Here is a 24,682-nt window from a genome sequence, read left to right on the forward strand (position 1 = left end):
TGGGCTGGCAACTCGGCACCGTAAAAATCCACTGACAATCATTAGAGGACAGGATTTCCACTGTGGCGACCCCTAACCGGGAAAAGCCGAACGACTTTAATGGGTTTCCTCACCTTCTTCATGTTATTCTGATAGATGGCCTAGGTGATGTGTGGTTGAAGTCATGCATAGCACACACTGATAAATGCATATAAAATAGCCTTGTTGAGGGTATGTAGAAAGAGATGAAGTCTACAGAAAAATACTGGTAAGTGATGTAAATGGAGAGTATTGGTCATGCTAACTGAGCTCAATTAGCCACAAATATTAGTGAAATTGGATATGTAGAAAACTCAAGTGTGATTAAGACAAAATAAATGAGCTTCTCACGATCGCTTGTTGCTTAGTCTGATGGGTGGCTGAAGTGAAGTTTTTTTCACAATAGGATTGTGATAACTGGTTAAAAAATATCATATTTGAGCATGTAGAAATGTACAGTGTATATATAAAGGGCAGAATTCTAAATTAATAAGAAATAAATAATACAGAAGATTAGACAGTAGGTTGAATGGTATAGTACTGATAGAGGTGTTAAATAAATGGAAGAAGATTATATCTAAAGGGAAGAGCAACTGAGGAATGCATTAATTGAGTTTCAGCACAACAGTCTCATAGGGCAATGTGGTAGGAATTTATACTTCTATGCTGATAGAGGGCTTAGAGAAAGAGCTTAGAAAGCATAGCAGTATCTGCAGGGTAAATAACCGGAAGGGAAGACAGTGAACTACAAATGGGCAATGTGAAATGATGTAAACTGAATCTCTGTGGTATATAATGGAAGCTAAAAAACATTGTGAAGGGGATGGTTAAAACAGATAGTCAAACAATACATTCTGCTTCGCTTTGAACGCCCCTCCCCCACAAAAATGAAAGAGAGTAATGAAATTATGTAAGCTTGATATTTGATTTCTCTGCATAATATATTTGGTTACAAAGGTTGCAATTCACACCATGGAAGGATAGAAATGTGATCTTATAGTAAGCATAGTAACACCATAGGGAGAATATCAATGCTGCTATAGTTAATACTAGGAAAATGAGTGCAATGCACAGTGATGTCATTTTTTTCACTAAACTGCAAATGTATGTACATTTCTTTTAGTAACAGCAGTAAAGTTGTTGATTAAAAATAAATTTATACTCCTGTGGGGTAAGTTTACTTGCGAGCTACGGGAGGACTTGTTACTTTTTAATAAAACCATGAACACTTAAAACAGTTAAAAACTATAAACTGTTTATTTTTAGGCTGTTGCTGATTGGTATTTTTTGTAAGGTAGCGTTAAGGCTGAAGCCTCACATACCTCACTCACCCTTCCTATCACTCTATCAAAGATGCTCACTGCAGACATAGGCTGAATTGTATCTTTACTTAGCTAAATCCTTTTAGCTACAGGGGTTTGTTAAATCAGCAGCATTTCTGTGTCGACTACACTTTCTAAACTAGGAGGTAGACTTTAAATATGGGCTAGTTAATGGGGAAGCCTGGCTTAACACAGGTAAACATTGTGGAGGATTCACAGCTATAGCTGCAGCTTATTTACCTGGCAAAATAATCAAACTTTGTAAGATGCAGACTTGAACTGAAATAGTTTTATGTATATTTACATAGCACGTTCTCAACAAATAAGATTCACTAGAAATGTTTGCTTGTTTTACTCAAGTTTTGCCAGGGAAATAATTGCTTTAATTCTGACTCAAAATATTTGTTTTGCAATCAAAGGGAACAGTGATGGGGGCTGTTTTGTTCTCATTTAACTGTTGATATGTGTACATAGTGATTGTTTGCTTATAAATATATTTGCAGTTGTTCAGAACTAGTATTATTTTTGTATTTTTCGTTACTTTCAGAAACTGTTCTGTTTCCTGTAGGTGCTCTTCCCCTACAGAAATGTAGTTTTCATTAATGTTCGACAATTGCCACATTGTAATTTATACATGCTGTTCGGAGAAGCCTAGGAGTGAGAAGTGTCTGTCAACCAGCCAGCCTTCAGAGTTAACAAGTGTGACTAACTAAATAAATGTTTTTATTTATTTATTTGTGTGTTTATTTATATACTGGTGCATGCATTCATTCATTCATACAAAGCTCATCTTCTGACTCAGCCGGAGTGCTTTTTATGCTTCTAAATTCTTTCAGGAAAAAAATAAAAATCATTCCCATTACATTAGTGATTCCCATTACAGTAGTAATTCACTGTTTATTTGCCAAGCAGAACAATCAAACTTTGTACAATTTAGAGCAGTCTTGAATTGAAATAGCTTTATATATATTTACATAAAACCTTCTCAGCAAATAAGCTATCTGGATATATTTTTAATGGTGCAGAGCAACATAATTGTCACAATCATGGATTTCCATGCTTCACATAATTATCTTCCCCTTCTTATTTATTTATTTATTTGTTAGACATTTGTTTACTGGGAATGTCCGACTGGGTCAGAAAGAACCCATTTTCAGCAGAGGATGTGGAGAAACGCTCTAGCTACATACAGACATGTACAAACTTTATACAGATAACATAAAAATAGGATGAGTCACAATAGCATAAACAGATGTAAAAAAATAAGACTTTATACAGATAGCAACAAATTACCTTAGTTAAAAGTAAGCAGGTAAATTGATATGAGGCAGATGGTAACTACTCAAGTAATTGATATAGATATGCATGTACATGATACAGAGTGAATGGAGTACGAATGGAGAGAGAGTGAATGAGAGCTGCAGTCTGGTGTGATCTGGAGAAGAGATTAGCCTGGATCAGAGCAAGGGCACAGCCAGGAGTTGAACATGTGTTGTTTCACTGCACTTTTAAAGGCAGATAGGTTAATAGAAGAGAGGTACATGCTTTTGCAACATAGTGGGAGTAGAGGCTTTGTCCATATAGAGAGGCTCTTTATCTGCAGTCCTAAGGTTCTGTTAGGATTGTAAGTTGTAAGGATGCTTTTTAGTGATGGGCAGGCTAAGGTTTTGCAGACCATGTTGCGGAGTGTTAGAAGTTGGGTGTATAGTAGGTAGCTGGGGAATTCTAGCCAGTTTAGTTTGTTTTAGTGACAAACAGTGATTGGTTCTAGTTTCTGAGTTGGTGGTAAGCCTGGCCACTTTATTACAGCACTGTTCCATTTTGGATCTATAGGAGATCTTTAAATTGGAAATTATTGGGGTGCTGTAAAGCAGAGAGGGTAGAAGTAAAGTTTTGGCAAGGGTGATTTTGGAAGAGAGGTTAGTGTGTATTTCTGTAAAGTGTGCCAAGTTTCTGGTGTTTTTTTTATCTTTTGTTGCATATGAAGATCAAACAGAAGGTGATCGTCTATGACTGCACCCAGTAAATTGGTGTGGTGGACAGTTTTGATGGTTGTGTTATCAGCAGAGAGAATTTTGAAGCTATTTAGATTAGTAGTACAATTCTTTGGCTGAAAAGGAAGCAGTTTACTTTTTTGGGGTGAGGAATAGCTGGCAGCTGGTAAGCCAGGATTTGACAGCACAGAAACTTTGTTTAGTATCGGAGAAGTTGAGGTAGTGTGCGAGAGGTACAGATTATAGTGGAATCATCAGCATATTGTATTAATGCTCCACTAGTAGATGCTGTACAAAGGTCATTAGTAAAAATATTAAAAAATATGGCTCCTAAGATGGATCCCTGTGAGACTCCAGTTGGATTTGCTAGAAAGGGGGAGATAACATTTAACCATTGTTTTCGATTGTGCAAGCAACTCTGGAACCAGTTTAGTACAGCAGGGGTAGTTCCTAGGTTAGAGAGCTTGTTCAAGAGTAAAGAGTGAGACACAGTATTGAATGCTTTTTGGAGGTCAAGAAATAGAGCAGATACATAGCAACCTGAGTCTCTAGCTCTGTTTACAAAGTAGTTAAAGGTCAGGAGGGCTGTAGTTGTGCTGTGGCCAGGACAAAAACCATGTTGTGTGTCTGTAAGGAGGTTGTTATGCTTAAGTAATTTATGAGTTGAATATGAATACATTTTTCCAGTAGTTTTGAGATGGGGGAAAGAAGAGCTATGGGTCAAAAGTGTGTAAGTTCAGTGGAGTTACTTCCTTTGTGAATGGGGATGATATAGGACTGTTTCCAGATACTAGGTACTTTGGATTCCGATATGGATCGATTGATGAGGATGCTGAATGGGTATACTATTGAGCCAGCTGCTAATTTTAGGTATGCAGAAGGGAGGTTGTCAGCAGAGGTAGAGCAGGGTTTGAGTTTGTGCAGTAAAGTTTTATGAGGCTTGTAGGGACTGGATGAAGACAGAAAGTGGTATGGTTCTCAGAAGGGGGTTCTTTGCAAAGGGGGTAAAGAGGGTGAGAAGGGTCTGGGTCAGGTGAATGGGGTGTATTAAGGGACAATAAAGAGGAAGAGTGGCAGGTATTGGACGTTTTATTGATAGCATCAGTTATTGATTTATGAAGTGGATGTTAAAGTCTTCAGCGATTTGAGAGGGGGGGTCATTTAATGAAATCTTGGATTCCTTTTTTGTTCCGGGGTGGAGCAAAGTTGTGATATTGGATCAGAATTTTTTGGATTACTTTTGTGCTTCTGCTGTAGCTGACTACAGTATAGCTGTTTGTTAACTATTTTTAGCTTGGTTACATAGCTGCTTAAAAGTAATTAGAGCTTGTTTTTTATTAATTTGTTTCCATAGAACCCAGGCTGCATCCATTTTTTCATTAGGTTTTACATTCCTCAGTTAGCCACAGCATGGGATTGTTTTTGATTCTTTTAGTTCGAACTGGGGCTAAGGTATCTAGTAGTTTTAGGAAGCAGTTATTAAAGTAGTGTACTGCCTTGTCTATTTGGAGTACCTTTAGTGGAGACCAGTTTATTTTATGAAGTAAGTCATTAAACCTGTCTTTAGAAAAGTTAGAGAGATTAAGAACTGATTTTAGGGTGTGAGTTTTTATTTTATGAAGTAAGTCATTAAACCTGTCTTTAGAGAAGTTAGAGAGATTAAGAACTGATTTTAGGGTGTGAGTTTTTGGAGGGTGAGTGTTTACTTGAGTGGCGAAGGCAGGTAGGCGGCCATTAAGGATATTTGGATGTGTACCAGCAATGGCAAAGTTACAAAGGTGTGATACCAGGGTCTAGTCTAAGGTGGAATGTTAAAAAAAGTCAAACTGCACCAAAGCTCACACACCAAAAATTTTAATAAGAGGCAAAACAAAGAAACAAAATGTGAGCTCTTTCGCAACTAACCAAGTCGCTTCATCAGACAAATATAAAGTGCTCAATAGCGTTTAAATAACAATTAAATAGCAATTGGCAGCCTATCAGGTAGCCTCAATTAATGTAATCAAATACTTTATTAAATTCAAACTGACTAACCAAATACCTCTGCAGAAGCCTAATATAAATAAAATAGAGTACAGGAAGTTCATGTCTGCTAACTGCATACTGCAACTAAATTACATTATCAGAAAATATATGTTGTATATACGAGTTAAAAACATTAATAAGCATACATAAAACATATGCTGTAGTGACATTGAGATAAAAACTATACTAAAAATAAACAGTAATAAAATCAGAACAATGTGCATTAATAATAGCCATCTTAATAATAGATATATAGTTAATAAATACAGTCAAATCATTCTTATAATATATAGACATCTATTCTGCTGTGCAAAAGTTAATAGCATATATAAATATCTAATAGCATTAATGTTTTAAAGGATGTGCTTTAAGAAAAGGTTTAAGGGAAACAACTCCATTTAAACCCAGAGGTTTCTTAGTGTTTAACAGCAGAATCCATTCTTGCTCAATACTTTCTGTGCGATTCTCAATATCTCCCCCTCTAATGTTAGGATAAATCACTTGTATCACAACAAATTTAAATATGTGTGTTAGAGCTGTGAAGCTTAGATGACTAGCTAATGCATTGCATTCTTTCTTACTTTTAATGTCCCTGATGTGTTCAAGGATCCTGTCCTTAAACATTCTATTCATAGAATGAGTGGCACGTAACACAAAAGGAAAAGTAAACCACATAGGTAGTGTGACAGTTGGCAAAACACTTGCTCTTGATGGTAAAACCTTAAAGTGGGATGAGTATAACTAATGCTCGTGTGTATATATTGACATGCCAGACAATGTCTACAAGAAAAAGTGCCAAGACATTCGTCATTGGCTGCTGTATAGGAGCTCCCTTTGTTACAAAGCTGTTGTTTCAGCGATGAAGTGACTTGGTTAGTTGTGAAAGCGCTCACATTTTGTTTTTTTGTTTTGCCTCTTATTAAACTTTTTGGTGTGTGAGCTTTGGTGCAGTTTGACTTTTTTCATTTTGCCTTTTTTGCACCTTGCTCTGTTCCCTCGAGCCATTTTTCGGTTTTAAGGAGGAATGTTGAATGTATAGTTTGTTGTACCTAGTAGGGCTGGAGGTTAGTTAGGAAAAAACATATAGGTTGATGCTCTTACTGGATAGTTGGGATGTGATAGTTTGCCAGTCTATGTTGATATCTCCTAAAATGATAGCTTCAGGTTGAAATGTTTGGGTGGTCCAGGAGAGTACGTCTTCTGGAATATGAGGTGTTATTACCTGAGAGATGTAGAGAATTATTATGCAGATTCTCTTTGTATTGTTAAGGTTTAGGAAGGATATCAGAAGTTCTGCTGAGGAAAATGTAGGTGTACCATTTATGTATGGTATGCTATTAAGGTTGTCAGAATAGAGTAATACTAACCCTCCAACTTTTCTTTGGACTTGAGCAAGCTGTAGTTGGGAGGTAGAAATTTAGAGTCGGGTATGTTAGGCTTTAGCCAGGTTTCAGTGAGTGATAGTATGTCAGGCTTCTACTGATCTATCCAGCCATGCAGAGGGGATATTTTGTTACCTATGCTTCTGATGTTGAGGGCCATAAAGTTTAATTTTTCATGGGTAGATTTGTAGGGATGATTAGTGGTGGGATAATTAGTGGTGGAGCCAGGGTTAGGATGGATGTCACCGCATTCTGATAGAGAGATTAGATAGGAATATATTTTGTTCAGTTTTTTTGGAGGGGTACCTCTAAGAGGTATGAGATTGTGTTTGCTATGTGCATAGTCTAGGAGTTTAGGGACTAAGTGGTAGGGTAAGTTGTATGAAAACAGCGGAGGGGAGAGATTCTGTAAGCTATAATGGTGTATTTGGTGGTTGAAGACATATGTATCAGTGGGGGTAACTATTTTGGGGTAAGTTGTCAAGGCGATGTTGTGTGTATAAATACTACTAGTATGAAGGTTAATGTTTATTTATTATTTATTTATTTATTTATTTATTTGTCATTTGTTAACCGGTTTAGTCCAAATGAGACAAAGGCCCATTTTCAGTGGAGACCCAAGGAGAAAAGCTCCAAAGAATGCAAAAAATTACATACATAGAAGATTGCATAGAAAAGCTCCAAAGAATGCAAAAAATTACATACATAGAAGATTGTACAAATGAAAAAAATACATAAATACAAGACTGTGCAAATGAAAAAAAAATAAATTCAAGACTGTACAAATTGACAATAAACAGTTACGTAGAAAGTTTATACAGGTCAAGTGGCATGTTGGAAAGAACAGAGATACCAACTTAAGTAGCAGAAGATGAAATACCTATGTAAGTCTACAGCAACAAGTTAATATCTATGTTAGCATTACATTGTATTACATTGTATTGCAGAAAACAATCTAGATAGGCAATGTAGCATGGAAGTGTTGCTATTTACATAAAATAAATGTACAAAGAAGCAGCTGATAGCTAACAGAAACAAGTAGAGTAGTGGAAAATCTTAAGAAGACCTGTAATATGGTGGGGGGGTGGTGGGAAAGGGACAATACAGATGGTGCAAGATGTGTCAGAATTTAAAATACAGAAAGCACCATTGTGTGAGTAAAATTACTTAGGATGTCAAGGCAGTTTGAAAAACAAGAAATGCCTGTGGGCAGAAGCTGTAAATATGTTTAAATGGGACAAAAATTACAGTTCAAGTTAAAACAGAGAGTGTGTTTGATGGAAGATTCAGCTTAGTGATGTGCAGTTAGTCATTAGTAACACATAAATAATGTATACATTTACTCAAATATCTAACATGCATTAATTAAGAAAAAAGTTATTTTCTGGGTCGTATCAACCTTATCAGGTACTTACTTTTGGTGTGTTTATTTTAGAGAAATTATTTATGTAGACCTGGGAGTGTTTTTAGTAGCTTGCTGTGGATGCCAAGGACCATTTATCTATCTTAAAGGGATTATACTAAGAACAGTGAGAACTTTAATTATCAATTTAATTTTTGGTTAAGAGCAGATGGGGGTAATGTGACATGAACAAATATGTGCCCCATATAGAATGAGTAATGACACAATTATATAAATTGTTAGGGATTATTCCACAAAAATTGCAAATATATTTTCAGACAATAGAAGCATTATCTGACCAATTGTTCAGTGTTAAGCTAAAAGTAACTAAGTTATTGGAAAGCCAAGATAAGGTAGGTTAATACTGAGCAAACTTACAAACTATTTTAGAACTTACTTCAATACTGGTAACTGAGAGAAGCTAACTGTACGTATTTTAAGAAAAAAGACAAAGCAAGAGCATCATACATAGTCAAGAAGGTTTTACTGACTGCATTAAAATGGCTTTAAACTGTTATAGGTGATCTTCATATAGTACAGATGTAGTTAATAGCATGCACACCAAAGTATTTTGCGTAGTTGCCTGTGTATCTTTGGACTGCTTATTTGTGAATGGGACTTGTGACTCAATATAAGAGTTTTATGATCATCTTTATTTTGCTGGAGGGTCCATAATTGCTTATGGATTATTGGCAGGCAAAATAATCAGTTATCACATGATAATGATGTAGGTGTAGTGCCCTCTTCTTCTGCATCAGGCTTGTACACCTATTGAGGGGACCACTGTACCCCATGCATATAAATGTGTGTAATAAGGCCAACACACTAGCATGCAAGTCTGTAAAGCACACATGCTGTCTCAACTGTAGGATGTTTTTAACATACGAGATGGCATTTTAGATCCTGTAACCTTCAAGTTGTTTCCTTCTGGTTGTGCTATTAAATGACGTAGCTTAGGTTAGCGGCTGGGTTTATATGCAAAAGTAAGGCAGTGCAATGTAGTGAGTACATAGCATCTCCATTGCATAAATATTCTATTTGTTCATAGGTTCATAGGAGATTACTAGGCTAAAAGCTTTAGAGCCCTTATAAGTCTAGCCAATATAACTTGATTTTAACCAATGTATGGCCCCCAGGGGCAAGAGGATGACATGGATTTGTGTCTATGCCTTAAGTATCTTACAGACTGCCCCCAACTATAAGGGACATGGGTGTTAACCTCAGGTGGGAATTTGTGATTCCCCATCCATTGATCCAAACTGCATTTGAAGAGGGTCAGGGAAGGGCTTTGTTTAATGTGAATTTGAAGCCTGTTCTAAAGAAGAAGCAATTGCTGAGACACATATCTGTCTCTCTAGCATGTTTTATTTGAGTCGTTGACTAAGATTAGATCCCCAGATTGAGTGACCCTTGTGCTGTTTGATTTGTGGATGTGTAGCAACTCCATCAGGGATGGATCTGTGAGGGCTTTGTAGGTCAGGCATAGGTCACCCCTTAATAGTCAGTAGGAGACAGAGTAAAGAGATAGTAAGTTTAGTCAAGCTACATAGGACAGATTATTTACACCCTGTATTTTCTTTGATTGGAACCTCTGAGGTCACTCCAACTGCTGTAATTGTCTAGTCAAGTACATGCCAAATGATGCATGATCGATTATTGGTGTAATGACAGCTGAGTACGGCAGATCTATAATTTCCATGGATCTGGATGCCACACCTTTTCTTATAAGTTGGGCCACATAGAAGTACTTCCTCAGCATTGTGGACACATGGCAGTTAAAGTCCAGGCTACTATCTATCTGTGTACCTAGATCCCTCACCTCTGAGTCTACTCTTATGGGTGTGCTATCGATGTTTTAATTTGCAGGGGTATTTGGATTCCCAAAGGGTATGGTAATACAGTTTTTTTGCATTTAGTTTTAGGCCATTGTTCTAGTCCCAATCATTTGATTTAGATTCTCTTGAAGGATGTCTACATCATTGGGGGCTTCACTGATTGCCCCAGCTTGCAGTTATCACCAAACTTTACCATCCAGAGGCCCTCCACATTAGACGTGACTTCAGAGAAGTATATTCTGAACATGAGTGGTTCCTACAATGAACCCTGTGGCACACCACTAGTAACTGGCCTCTTTCTGGATCTGGATTCATCCACTTTGATCAAATGTGGCCTGTCCATGAGCCAACTGGCTATCCATCTGGTGATGTAGGGATTTATGTCCAGTTTTGTGAGTTTATTTATGATATTTGAGTGGGGCCTGTGTCAAATGCCTTAGCCAGGTTTAGGTATGCAGTATATACTGTTTTACCCTCATCCTTGGCCTTAGTGACTTTCTGAATGAAATCCACCAGATTTGGTAGGCATGACCGGCCCTTGACAAAGCCAAATTGGGTCAGGTCCAGTGTGGCTTCCTATGTCATTATTTATCAGGTCCATGATTATACTTTCCATGACCTTACATATGAGATTAGCAAAATTATTGGTCTGTAATTTCACGGGTCAGAAGATAGTCCTCCTTTATGCCAAGGGATAGCTGTTCCTGTCCATTCCATCTGGATAAAGCCAGCACAGACAATGTGGTTAAACAGAGTTCCTAACAGGCCTAATAAGTCCTGATTTAAGCTGTTTAAGAGGCAGCCTTGTATATCATCAGGCCCCACTGGAGCCATGTTTTTTTGCTTTAGAGACCACAGAGGTAGCCTGTTCTTTGATAATTGGTAGTAGAGTGGTGGAGGGTATTTTTCAGGGGAGAACTGGTGGTGTTGGGAAGGTGAAATCTGAGCTGAATTCATTGGCCAGCAGATTTGGTACGTCTTCTTGCCAAGTACAAGTGATGCCATCTACAACTAATTCCATACTGCCATCTACAACTAATTCCATACATTGTTGGGTGTTGCCCTTAAGACTGTGAAATGTCCCAGACATAACTGAAAAATGCCTTATGGTTGTCTATAGCTTTGGAGATTACTTTTATCTCAAAGTCTGCTTTCGGAGACTTGACTAGTTCCCTGATTTGCTTGTTTATGCTCATGATGGACATTTTGCTCTGCTGTGCACATTCCCTTTTCTCAACAGGATTTTCTTTCTTTTGTTGCATAACCTATTCATCTGTTTTCCATGCAGTTCATCCATATGTAACTCTGTGATGTTTTGTGTTTAGCATTTTCATCATTGTCAGTTCAAGACTTTTCTACAGTAGATGTTGCTTGAAGAATTGGGTTTGTTGATGTTTTATTAAACTGTATCGACTTCAAACAGTATGGTTTCACAACATCAAGCCACTGATGAGCAGCACATAATGATAAATCCTATAATCAAGATGTATTGATTTGTGCAGCAGTGTTGGTTAATAAAATTCTACTTAGGGGGTACATTTAAAGGAACATTTCGCAAAACAAGCACGCTATATTTTGATGTGTATCTTTTTCTCCCATTATTTTCACATTTTCATCTTATTGCTATTAGTACTATAGTTTCAGTTTTGCGATTCTGCATTCCAAATTAAGATTCATCTGACATTTGTTGTCATTAAGTTAGTTTAGTCAAAACAGACAGAGGTTATATATGCTCATACACTACTCTTATTTTTTATTTTATGAGAACATAACATAACCGTACTTTTTCCTGATTTGTAAGCTTAACAAATGTATGTTGTTTTTTTCAGAATATGATGCTACAGTTGTTAAGTGGTTTGGATTTCCTACATTCACACCGAGTTGTACATCGAGATCTGAAACCTCAGAACATCCTTGTCACCAGTAATGGACAGATAAAGCTAGCAGATTTTGGACTTGCCCGTATATACAGCTTTCAGATGGCTCTAACCTCTGTGGTATGTTTGTTTTAGTTTCTTTTCCAGTTAGTGCAAAATAATCCAGTTTAATTAAAAAATTTATTTTTCAAGGTAAATATTGGCACACTGAGTATCTTCACTTTTTCCTAAGAATAAAAGAAAAATAATGGAATTATTTTTCCGGCACTGCATATTATGCTGGCTGTAGGTTGTATTTAAAATTATTAATGTGTCTATGTATTTTCAGAAGTTATGGCTACTATTCTAGATTATAGTTATCACTTAAAGTAAGAACATTCATTAAATGATACATTTATTATTAACATATTTAAATGTTTTACTCACTGATAGCATTTGCTCAGGCAGGTTGGTTGGAACTTATTCTGTAAGCTAGAAAAACATTATTTGCATAAGGTTTAGGAATTTTGTAGAATCTATAGTATGATATTTTCTGTAAATCAGCTGGTACCATCTATTTAATGGATAGGAATGTCTTGAAGCAGCACTTTTCTTAATATTTTGTATTGCTCATCAGTAGTACATCAGCTATTTTTTGCATTCTAATTCTGCACTACATTTTCCTGTTCTAATTAAAAAGCCTCGTTATAGTTAAGAATTCGGGTCTACTTCACAGTATCACATGTTGAAAATATTGAATGGCTAAAACATCAAAAATGCTGTACATCAAAAGTGTTGTTGCAGGATCTTGGTACAGTGGGGATGAGAAAATTTGCTCTTTCCTCACTGTAGTGCAATCTCAGAGTTGGTATATATAATTAGCGGGGGTGTAGAGGGTGCAGCCCCTCACAAGAACAGTTTTGATGTACGGCATTTTCAATGTTTTAGCCATTCGATATTATCATCTTTTGACAAAATAATGTAGACGCAAGAATTCTACATGTCAAGCATAACACTGGCATGGATTATTCCCATATATTTCCAGATTTGGCTATTTATTTCAAGTTTATTAAAAATGTATTCTTTTAATAAATAGTTAAAAACATGCTTAGGTATTTAAGATGTGGCTATTTTATTAACAGGAATTCCAGTTATTGATCTAGGATTGTTCCATAAATAGGCATCTAAAATTCTAATTGCAAATTAACTGTAAATTAGTCAACAGATTGAAAAGAAAATATACCTGAATGTTAGTTTGACCGTTGTTGTAACAGGGTTTCATATCTAGTGTAAGAATGTTGTATTTGATATAACATTGTTCCCTACATAAAGCATTAGTATCATAAAATGAAATCTAAACCCTGGCATATCTTAATTTTATAAATGCCAATGTTTGAATCTTAGCATTCAACTTAATGAAATACTAATGAACTTTGTGATATTCTTTTACAACCAAGGTTTTTTTTTTGTTATAAAATAACATAGTTTTGGGGCACACAAGAGAATAGTTGCTATTTGTGACTATTTGTATACGGAAATATTAAGTGTAAAATTTGGTTATACTTTTCTGTGGTTGTGTTGATAACTAAAGTGTAAATATTTCTACTCTTTAAGCATGTTTCATGCAGGTAGGACTATAGAGTTTAGAATGTTACTTTCCAGCCAATTAGCACAGTAAGGATAATTGATTATTGAGGGTCCTGGAGAAATTCCATGGATAACAGCTGTAATTCCTGCAAAGGTAATTATTAAAGTGAATAATATATTCTGACAAAAGATGGAACATATCAGACTATTCTAGTAACTCCAAAGTACAGCAATCCTGGAGTTGGCATATATAAGTAATGGGAGTGTGGAGATACAGTCATCCCATATCTGGGGGTGCAGCACAATAAAACTGCCTTGCAAAAAAAAAAAAAATATATATATATATATATATATATATATATATATATATATATATATATATACAGTGAGTTTTGATGTTCCATGTGTTGGTTTACCACTTACCTTTGATGTTTCATGTGTTTGTATATTCTATGTGTTTGTTTACAATTCACTTTTGATATTCCATATGTTTGTTTACCATTTACTTTTGATGCTTCATGTGTTAGTTTTGCCATTCACTTTTCATGTTCATTCTGTTTGTTTACTATTACTTTTGTGTTCCATGTGTTGGTTTACCATTTACTTTTGTGTTCTATGTGTTTGTTTCACATTCACTTTTGATATTTCCATGTGTTGGTTTACCATTCACTTTTGATGTTCATTCTGTTTATTTATTATTCTCTTTTGAGTTCCACATGTTTATTTACCATTCACTTTTGATGTTCCATATGTTTGTCTACCATTTACACTTCATGTAATAGTTTTGCCATTCACTTTTGATGTTCATTCTGTTTGTTTACTATTACTTTTGAGTTCCATGCGTTGGTTTACCATTTACTTTTGATGTTCCATGTGTTTGATTATTCCATGTGTTTGTTTACCATTCACTTTTGATATTCCATAATTTTGTTTGCCATTTACTTTTGATGTTCATTCTATTTGTTTACTATTCACTTTTGAGTTCCATGTGTTTGTTTACCATTCACTTTTGATGTTCCATCTGTTTGTTTACAATTACTTTTGAGTTCCATGTGTTTGTTTCACATTCACTTTTGATGTTCCATATATTTGTTTACCATTCACTTTTGATGTTCATTCTGTTTGTTTACTATTCACTTTTGAGTTCCATGTTTGTTTACCATTCACATTTGAGTTCCATGTGTTTGTTTAACATTCACTTTTGATATTCCATATGTTTGTTTATCATTCAGTTTTGATGTTCTATAAGTTTGTTTACCATTTAGTTTTGATGCTCCATGTGTTTGTTGGTTTACATGGAATGGCACTTACTCGAAAATTATGTTGTCAAATGCATTTTATTTACAGTGCTAAAATTGCAAACTGAAATATTCTGAACCAGTATTACCAAATGTAAGGATTTCATTGGCTGTAATGAACTGTTTTCAAATGTTGATCATTACGGTATTTATTTTCTGGGTCTATATTACCAGATCGAACATTTAGGTTATCAAATACCTGAACATCGAACTGGTAGCATTGAAAGAAAAAACCATGAATGGTCGATTTAATGCAGGGAAAGAATTCCCTTGGTCAAAAAAAACAAACTTTTAAACCCAAATGAAGTAGGAGGCTTTGCCCCCATACCCCCCTAACTAAATATACCAACTCTGAGATCACTCTACATTGCACAAAAGGGTAAAATCCACATAATGGCCAAGGGAATTCTTTCCCTGCATTAAATCATCCGTTTTTTTGCTTTTGATATTACCAGTTCGATGTTTAGGTATTCGATAACTTAAACATTTGATCTGGTAATACAGATTCCCATTTTCCACATTCTTGCTTTCCGACATTGCCAAATTCAACATTACCATTCGATTATTACTTCAAAAAGTATTATCACTTTCCATATTTTGATAGTAAACCATGTGTGCTTACCATTCACACTTTATTTTTTATAGTTGCAGGACTTAGATTATGTGTTTTGCATTTTTGATAAGAAGTCAACTTGTATGCCAGTGAATTATGCTTTGCGACAAGTGTAGGCTTATGAAAATTCAACTGGAGGGTTGGGGACTGTGTCTCAAATGGACTGCTCTTCTTCCATGGTGTAAAAGGGAGATAACAGGTCAGAGCTATATTGCTGCCTGTGTGAAGGCCAGGGAGATTATGGGTCTCTGAAGAAGAAGGAGCATGGGCAATATTTTAACAGCATGAACAATATTTTCTGATGTATTGCATGTCTTTCCACAGTTATCCTCTGATGATGAGGTATCTCATCTTCATCACATCAGTTGCCGAAGGTCTAACTAGTGTGTTATTTATTTATTTATTTATTTATGAAATTGCTTATTATTTTTTTCCATTCATTAAGCATGGCAGTCTAAGCATTGCAGTCTGATTTGGCTATTGATTCCTTTTAGCAGGGAAAAAAAAATCTCCATGAACAAGTAGAGCAATAAAGATGTTGAATCCATTTCTATATCAAAATAAGCAAAAGAAAAAAAATAATAAAGCAAATAAAAAATACAAAAATATGAGAGATACAAATAAAACAGTACAAAAGTAGTCAAACAGTGTATGTATAAATATAAATGCATAATATATGAAGCATAACAAAAATCCTTATATGTAATCAACCTACAGCTTGAGAACTTGAGAACTTAGTAATAGTGTGTCAGTACCTGTCAAACTTAGCAACAGTGTGTCAGTATGTATTGAAGTTAGCAACAGTGTGTCAGTATATACTAAACTTAACAACAATGTAGTAGTATCTATCGAACTTGGCAGCAGTGTCTCAGTATCTATCTTGTTTAAGCCAGGCAGTATAAAGTAGAAGTAGATTAAATACAGAAGTCATAGGTCTGAGACCAGTAGAAAGCAGCCTTTTGTAACCTTAAACTTTGGGATTGACATGTACTACAAACCCAAATGCCTCCAGAGTTTATTGAGTTGCACTTGAAACATTTTATATTTGAAAGATAAGGAAGATAACATAACACATGTACTGAAGTCACTCCACAACAAGTACAAATATGACTTTGTCATTGTCCAATTTGGAATGAATGACTTGAGATGTACCTCCCTGGACTACATGAAAAGAGACATGGAAGAGCTCTTAGATCATGTGGCCCAGGCAGTTATGACCCTAGCCCTAAGTAGCATCCTGCCTTCACCCAGAATGATACCACAATATAAGGGCAAAATTATTAACTTCAACAATTGGCTAAACTTCTTCTGTCATTCAAAGGGGATCCAATATCTGTCTGCCTGGGACGACATGATCAACAGGCCACGATGTTTTGCCAGAGATGGTCTGCACCTGTCACCCCTGGGATTCAGGTTATTAGCTAAGGCTCTTGCCACCCCTATAGTGCCTTTTTTAGGCAAAGTTCAAAGGACAAAACCACCACTGTAACAAGTAAAAGCATGCAAAATCTGAATGTAATGCTACTCAGTGCTAGAAGTCTAAACCTCAAAATGCACTTTCTCGAGGCACTCCTAAAAATTGAGAACATCGATATCTGTGCAGAAACTGAGACCTGGTTCAAGGCTCCAGAGAGCACCCCTCCAATACCAGGCAACAACTCTTACCACACTTTTCGGCCACCAAACCAGGATCGAAACACTAAAGGTGGAGGAGTGTCCATATTCACCAAGGATATTCACATCACCAGGCTAGTTGCCCAACACAATGCATCTGAAATTCTCCAGGTGCAACTAACACTAGGTAAGACTGCAATCCAAATTGTAGCTTTCTACAGATCCCCCACCATGCCCCAAGATTTTCACTACACCTTTCTAAACAAACTGGAGAATATTAAGATACAACCAAACACTCTAATACTGGGTGATTTCAACTACCCTGCCATTAACTGGGAAAACTACTTGTGTACCAACACCTTTGCCCAACGGTTCTTAGAATTCATAAATTCCAACGCCCTGGATCAACTAATCCATAGTCCCACTAGGGGCTCCAATATCCTAGACCTGGTCATTACCAACATGGGAAATCGATGCTCCACACCTATGGTCACCCCCTCGTTGGTCAGGTCAGAACATAAGCTAATCACCCTTAACATCCACATCCCACCCCCACCCCCTAGTAAGGAAACCTCCATAAAAAACTTCTCCAAAGCCAACTTCATGCTACTCAAGTCAGAAGTGACAAACTTCATGACACCTACTTAGATGGGAACTGAAAGTTTGACTGCTGAGTCCTACACTAAGGCACTTTATGAGCACATCCCCTCATGCATGAATCGTGCCACCCCAAATAGAACTTAGATGCTATCCTCCACAAAAAGGAAGCCCTTCTGCTAGTCCCGTGCCACAAATAAACTTTACAACAAAAGGAAGAAACTGTTGCAGAAAAGAGGAAAATCTCAGGATGCAAAAAAACTCCCTTACCAGCCTCAGTAAGAAGCTGAGATCCCTCATAAAATCCTCCAAAGCTAGTTACAAAAATAAAATTGCCAAAGATTCCAAAGACAACCACAAGGCATTCTATAACTATGTCAGGAATCTAAATGGCGATGCTCAGATCTGCTCTGAGCTACAACAGAATGGCATTAAATATACTGATCCCAAGGATATTGTCAATATCCTGGCAGATCGATTCAGTGCCAACTTCATCCCCCTCTCACCCCTTAAACGGTCCATCTCAGTATCGGAAGATTGCAAAATTCTGGTAATAATGGCCACACAGGTAAAAAATGCACTCTCCAAAGCTAAGAATACAGCACCCATGGCACCAGATAACATCCCAGGAGGTGTACTACATGAACTACAAAATGAACTGGCACCTCACCTAAATGTCATGTTTAATCATACCCTTACCTCAGGCTTCATTCCCACTGAGTGGCGCACAGCTACAGTTATCCCACTCCACAAGGGGGGATCCACCTTGGATCCCAGGAACTACCGCCCCGTCAGTCTGACGAGCCTGATCTGCAAGGCCATGGAATGTGTTATCATGGATCTTATAAACAAAGACATTGGCAACCTTCAAACACTGGACCCCACCCAGTTTGGGTTCTAGAAGGGCTGATCCTGTCTCCTGAACCTGATTGACTTCTTCGAATAAGTCTTCATGGCCATGGATGAGGGTAAAGCAGTCCACACAGCCTATCTGGATCTCACCAAGGCATTTGACACCATCCCCCACTCTGGAATCATAGATAAACTTACTAAGCTGGGCATTAATCCCTAAGTCACTCGATGAGTTGCCAACTGGCTTACTGACAGAACCCACACTGTAAAAGTAGCTGACTCTAAATCCAGCTCCAGACAAGTGACAAGTGGAGTACCTCAGGGTTCAGTCCTGGGACTACTCTTGTTTGGCATCTACTTCTCTGAAGTACAGGCCAACACTAAGGGACTCTGGCTAACAAAGTCCACAGATGACTGCAAACTGGGCACCATTATTGAATCCCCAATTGATGTGGATACTCTACAAAAGGGCCTTACAAAAACAGATGCTTGGTGCCAGAGCCATGGGCTCAAGCTTAATGCCAAGAAATGTATAGTTATCCCCTTTGGAAAAAAACATGTACCCATGAATTACCACATAATTGGCAGTACACTAAACACTGAAAGTGTGATAAGAGACTTAGGGACACAGGTGGCAGTGGTCTCACCTTCAATAACCACATTGTCACAACAGTCAGGAAATCCTTCTATGTGGCACACCTCATCACTAAGGGCTTTTCATCCAGAAAAAAGGAGGTCATTGTCTCACTGTACTCATCCCTCATTAGACCCATTATAGAATACAATACTCCATTTGGTATGTACCTCTCAAGACATCTGCAACAACTGGAAAGGACGCAGAAATACCTCATTAAAAGAATAACAGGCCTAAAGCAGATGCCCTATGCTGACCGCCTTAAAAAACTCCAGCTGTACTCTGTCGCATATTGTCTACTCAGAGGCGATATCTGCTTAACATACAACGCCATGTCAAACCCAAAGCTTTTGGACATGCTACACTTAAAGAAATCCCAATCCCTCAGAGCCACATGCTCCGGGGATCTAAACCTTAACATCACAATAAACAAAGCATGCTGGAGGGATAGGTTCCTGATCCAGAGACAGACTCTGGACTAGCTTGCCCATACATGTCAAGTAGAATGCCTCTTTGGACCTCTTCAAAAGGAACCTTGACAATTGGATGGGAGAAAGAAAATTCACCCCGGGGATCACGTCAGTTGCCCTGCTAGACAGGGGTCCAGGGAAGTAAATAGTGTGGGAAGAAATAGCCAGGGAATTGTTATAGCTAGGCTTGTATAGGCCCTAGGGCTGATAGCCTAGTACCAACCTATGAACCTATGAACCTATGATTAAGAGACTCGTTCTTGAGGAGAGGACTGTCATGTGTGCATATCTGAAGGGTGAAAGGAAATCAGCAGCAGCAGACCATGAAATTGAAAGGGTGTTTCAGCAAGCCATCTATGTTAACTTCTGGGAGAGCCCCTTTTTTCAATGTATGGTGTTAACTCAGGAAATCATTTTAATTTGTAGGGATATGAGTGCAACTACATAAAACAATGCTTCTTTCATTTTATTTTCATTTTTTTTTCTCTTATTTATTGATTTATTGTTCCTTTTGACATGTTGCATTTTCATAATATGTTCATAGGTTCATAGGTAGGTACTAGGCTATTTGCCCGAGGGCATTTATAAGCCTAGCCAGAGTGTGTCATCTTTCGCTGCCCCATTGATTAATTAACTGAGCCTCTGTCAAGAAGAGCCAATGAAGTGATCCCAGGGGTGTATTTTCTGTTACCCATCCACTTGTCAAGGTTTCTCTTGAAGAGTGTTAGTGAGGGGCTCTGCCTAATGTAGTTAAAAATTTTGTTCCAAAGCATGGGGAGTCTCTGTGATAGGAATCTATCCCTCCAGCATGTTCTATTTATTGTTGTGGTGAGGTTTAGCTCACTAGAGCGAGTGGCTCGCAGTGACTTGGATTTCTTTAGGTGGAGCATGTCCAGCAATTCTGAGTTGGACATGGCTTTGTAAGTCAGGCAGAGATCACCTCAGAGTAAGCGATATGCCACTGAGTACAGCTGGAGTTTTTCCAGTCGGGCTGCATAGGACATATGTTTAAGACCAGTAATCCTCTTGGTGAAGTACTTTTGTGGTCTTTCCAGCTGTTGGAAGTGTCTTTTGAGGTACATCCCAAATGGGGCATTTTACTCTATGATGGGTCTGATGAGTGACAAGTAGAGGGGCACGATATCCTCATTATTTCTAGATGTGAACCCTTTAGTAATTAGATGGGCTACATAGAAGGATTTTCTAACTACTTTGGCAATATGATTGTCAGAGGAGAGATTACTGTCTACCTGGGTCTCCAAATCTCTTATTACCTCTTCTGTATTAAGGGGGCTGCCACCTATTTGGTAATTCGTGGGTGTTTTCTATTTCCCAAATGGGATGAATATGCATTTTTTGGCATTTAGCTTGAGACCATGACTTTGACACCAGGTGTCCATCTCAGTAAGGCCCTTTTGGAGAATGTCCGTGTCAGCCGGAGAGTCAGTTATGGCTCCCAGTTTGCAGTCATCAGCGAAGTTGGTTAGCCATAGTCTTCCTGTGTTTGCTTGTACTTCTGAGAAGTATATGCCGAACAGTCAGAGTCCCAGGACTGAGCCTTGTGGGACACCACTTGTGACTGGTTTAGAGTCAGACCTGGAGCACGCTTTTCTTACCGAGTGAGTTCTGTCTGTAAGCCAGTTTGCAACCCATCTTGTAACGTAGGGGTTTATGTTCAGGCTGGTGAGTTTTTCTATAATTCCCGAATGGGAAATGGTGTCAAAAGTCTTGGCGAGGTCAAGGTAGGCTGTGTGAACTACCTTCCCCTCATCTATGGCCTTGGTGACTGTCTCGAAGAAGTCAACCAGGTTTAGTAGGCATGATCTGCCCTTAACAAAGCCGAACTGGGTCGGGTCAAGTGTTTGGAGGTTCCCAATGTCTTTGTTAATGAGTTCCATGATGATGCACTCCATAGCCTTGCAGACCAGGCTAGTCAGGCTTATGTGGCGATAGTTACCAGGGTCAGTTGTGGCCCCTCCTTTGTGGAGCAGAATAACTGTTGCTGTGTGCCATTCTATGGGCACGTAGCTTGTGGAGAGGCTGAGGTTGAACAGTGTGTTTAGGTGGGGGGTTAGTTCGTGCAAGACGCAGCCTGGGACACCATCTGGCCCCATTGATGCTGTACTTTTGGCTTTTGAAAGGGCTGTTTTCACCTGTGCTTCTGTGATTTCTGGGACACTACACTTTTCCGGTATTGTTGTGGGCCCTTTTGGGGGTGAGAGGGGGATGAAGTTTGCACTGAATCTATCTGCCAGGATGTTGGCAATATCAGTGGGTTCAGTATATTTTGTGCTATTTTGCACTAGGTCAGAGCATATCTGCGAGTTGCCACTTAGATACTTGAGATAGTTAAATAAGGCTTTGTGGTTATCTTTTGAATCCTTGGCTATTTTTCTTTTGAAGTTAGCCTTGGAGGATTTTATGAGGGACCTTAGTTTCTTACTGATATTGATCAGGGATGCCTTTCGTTCTTGGGAGTTGCTTTTTTTCTGAACTAGTTTCCTCCTTCTATTGTATAGCCTGTTTATGGCAGGGGTCCACCAGACTGGTTTCCTTCTCTTAGGGGAGTGAGTCTTGGTTTTGCTAGGGATGGCATGATCCATGCATCCTTGTAGGTGCTTATAGAGTGCATTTGTAAAGGTTCCTGCATCTTGGACACTGTTATCCTTTAGCGTGGGGGCTGTGAAACTTACTACCTCTGTCTTAAGTAAGGTGAAGTTTGCTATAGAAAAGTTTTTCACTGTGGTTTTCTTGGTTGGAGGTGGTGGTGTGGTGTGGACATCCAGTGTGATTAGTTTATTGTCTGATCTAACCAGTGACGGGTTGACCTCTGGTGTGGAACACCTATTGCCCATGGTGGTGATGACCAGGTCCAATATGTTTTCACCTCTGGTAGGGGAGTTTACCAGCTGATCCAGAGCATTTGAGTTGATAAATTCCAGGAAGCGCTGGACCTGGGAGTTTGTACTTGAGTAGTTTTCCCAGTTAACAGTAGGGTAATTGAAATCGCCCAATATTAGGGTGTTTGGTAGGACCTTCATGTTTTCCAGTGTCTCCAGAAAGGCAGAGAGTGGTGGTCCTGGGTCATGGAGGGTGATCTGTAGCAGGCCACAATTTGCATTGCAGATGTGCCTGATGTTAGTTGTACATGGATGATCTCGGAGGTATCATGCTGCGCCACTAACCTGGAGATGTAGGTATCCTTGATGAATATGGATACAACCCCTCCTTTTGTGTTTTGGTCCATATTCTGTGGCCAAAATGTGTGGTATGAGTTGTAGCCCGGTAGTTGGGGTGCTCTGTGGAGCCTTGAACCAGGTTTCAGTTACTGCACAGATATCGACATTCTCCATACTGAGGAGTGCTTTGAGTGCGTGCATTTTTAGATTTAAACTCCTGATGTTGAGTAGCATAACCCTTATTTTTTTATTTGTGCTGTTTACAGAGGTGGGTTTGACTTTTGAGCCTTGCCTAAAAAAGGCACTATGGGAGCAGCAAGAGCCTTGGCCAGTATTCGAAAGCCTAGGGTTGACAGGTGCAAGCCATCTCTTGTGAAGCAACGAGGCCTGTTGAGCATGCCGTCCCAGGCTGACAGACACTGGATCCCATTTGAATGACACCAGAAGCTTAGCCAATTGTTGAAATTGATAATTTTTTCTTTATACTGCGGTATCATTCATGGTGAGGGCAGGATGCTACTCAGGGTCAGGGTCATACCCACCTGGGCTACATGATCAGAGAGCTCTTCCATGTCTCTTTTCATGTAGTCCAGGGAGGTACATCTCAGGTCATTCACACCAACATGAACAATGACAGAGTCATATTTGTACTTGTTCTGGAGTGACCTGAGTGCTTGTGTTATGTGACAGATTCTGGCTCCCGACAGGCAGCTAACAGTAACCTTCTCCTTGTCCAGCCTAGTGAGTGGGATGTCAGTGTGCCTGACTATAGAGTCACCTATTACTAGTGTGTTAGGTATGTTAATTTGTCTTAAGGGCTGTGATTGTGTGGCACACTGATTTTGTGTTTTATGTGTTGTATGGTTTGTGACAGGAGGTGCAGGTTTTTTGGGTGTCTGCTTTGGAGGTCTGTGATGCTTTTGCATGTTTTTATTTAGAGCCTCCGAGTATGAATTTGTGTATTTATGTGTATTTTTTTGCCAGTGCTGGTTTAGTATGTCTATGTGAGGCTGGAGGTGTGGTACAAGTGTTAACCTTCTCCTCATGACTGCCTGTTCCAGTCTTGGGTGCAGAGACCTTAGCTTCCAATTTAGCTATATAATTGCATCTCTCGCATATGTTAATGTTTTGTGGTAGGAGGAGAGGGTTGTCTGTGTACATGAGGCAGTTGTAACATTGCCTCAGGATACCCAGGTTCACCAGCTGGACTGGAGAGTATACCTGAAATTGATTAATCAAGCACTAATTAATAGCTGTATTTAAAGGTTGTTTTTACTGAAGTTAACTGACTCTGAAGATGCCCATGAGGGTGAAAGTGCTTAGTCAGTTCAAGTTGCTGTTTTTTTTATTTCTTCATTCATCAAATTGTGCATTAATAAAGGTTTTGTGAGGTTACCTGTTATGTTACCTTAGTGCCTTTTTGTTTACTAGTTGTTTTACATTCTGTATACCTGAAATTGCCCTTTGGCCATGCCTGAATAGTAGGGTGAGCTGCTTAGTCGCTTGGTTGGTTAGGGGTAAATAATGAGCCTTGCCCTACTGCGCAATCAAGTGTCGAGGTATATTATTGCTTGCTATTAGGTCTGAGCAAGTGCTGGACTGTAGGATGGTTAGGTTGAGAGTTAGACTACTTTCAAGGGAAAAACTGAAAAGGATACTTGGTGAAGCCAGGATACATTTAGCCCTAGCTAACTGGTGCTACCCGGATGTGCAAATCCGTAAAAACACGGTTTTTACAGCAGGGAAATGAAAGAGATAGAAATTAACCCAAAATGGCCTATAAACTACTAACTTCTGGGCTGGAACCACTCCTCCAGGGACAGATGGCTGCTCAAAGCTCCCATTCTCATCTGAACAGAGAAACCTCCCTTTATCCAAGTAAGGTATGGGCAACTCAGAAAATTGTAACACAGCCCTGAATTCAGCATTAGCCTGTAAACTGGACTATACTAGCTTAGAATGGTGGGAAACAAGGACATTTTCTTTTTTGAAAAGAAAAGGCAA

The 24,682-nt window shown here is 38.4% G+C and overlaps 1 protein-coding gene across 6 annotated transcripts in view; it reads left to right on the forward strand.

Moving 5' to 3' along the window:
• CDK6 (cyclin dependent kinase 6) overlaps window positions 1-24,682 on the forward strand; it is a 1,418,406-nt gene that overhangs the window by 696,778 nt on the left and 696,946 nt on the right. For all 6 annotated transcript variants that reach the window (XM_044067635.1, XM_044067637.1, XM_044067638.1 and 3 more), the window contains one exon: window positions 11,808-11,975. In XM_044067635.1, the coding sequence (XP_043923570.1) occupies window positions 11,808-11,975 (168 nt within the window). The remainder of the gene's footprint in view (window positions 1-11,807; window positions 11,976-24,682) is intronic.

This window comes from Protopterus annectens, chromosome 3.part1, assembly GCF_019279795.1.
Source record: "Protopterus annectens isolate FY-2018-M chromosome 3.part1, PAN1.0, whole genome shotgun sequence".
In the NCBI taxonomy this organism is placed as follows: domain Eukaryota; kingdom Metazoa; phylum Chordata; order Ceratodontiformes; family Protopteridae; genus Protopterus; species Protopterus annectens.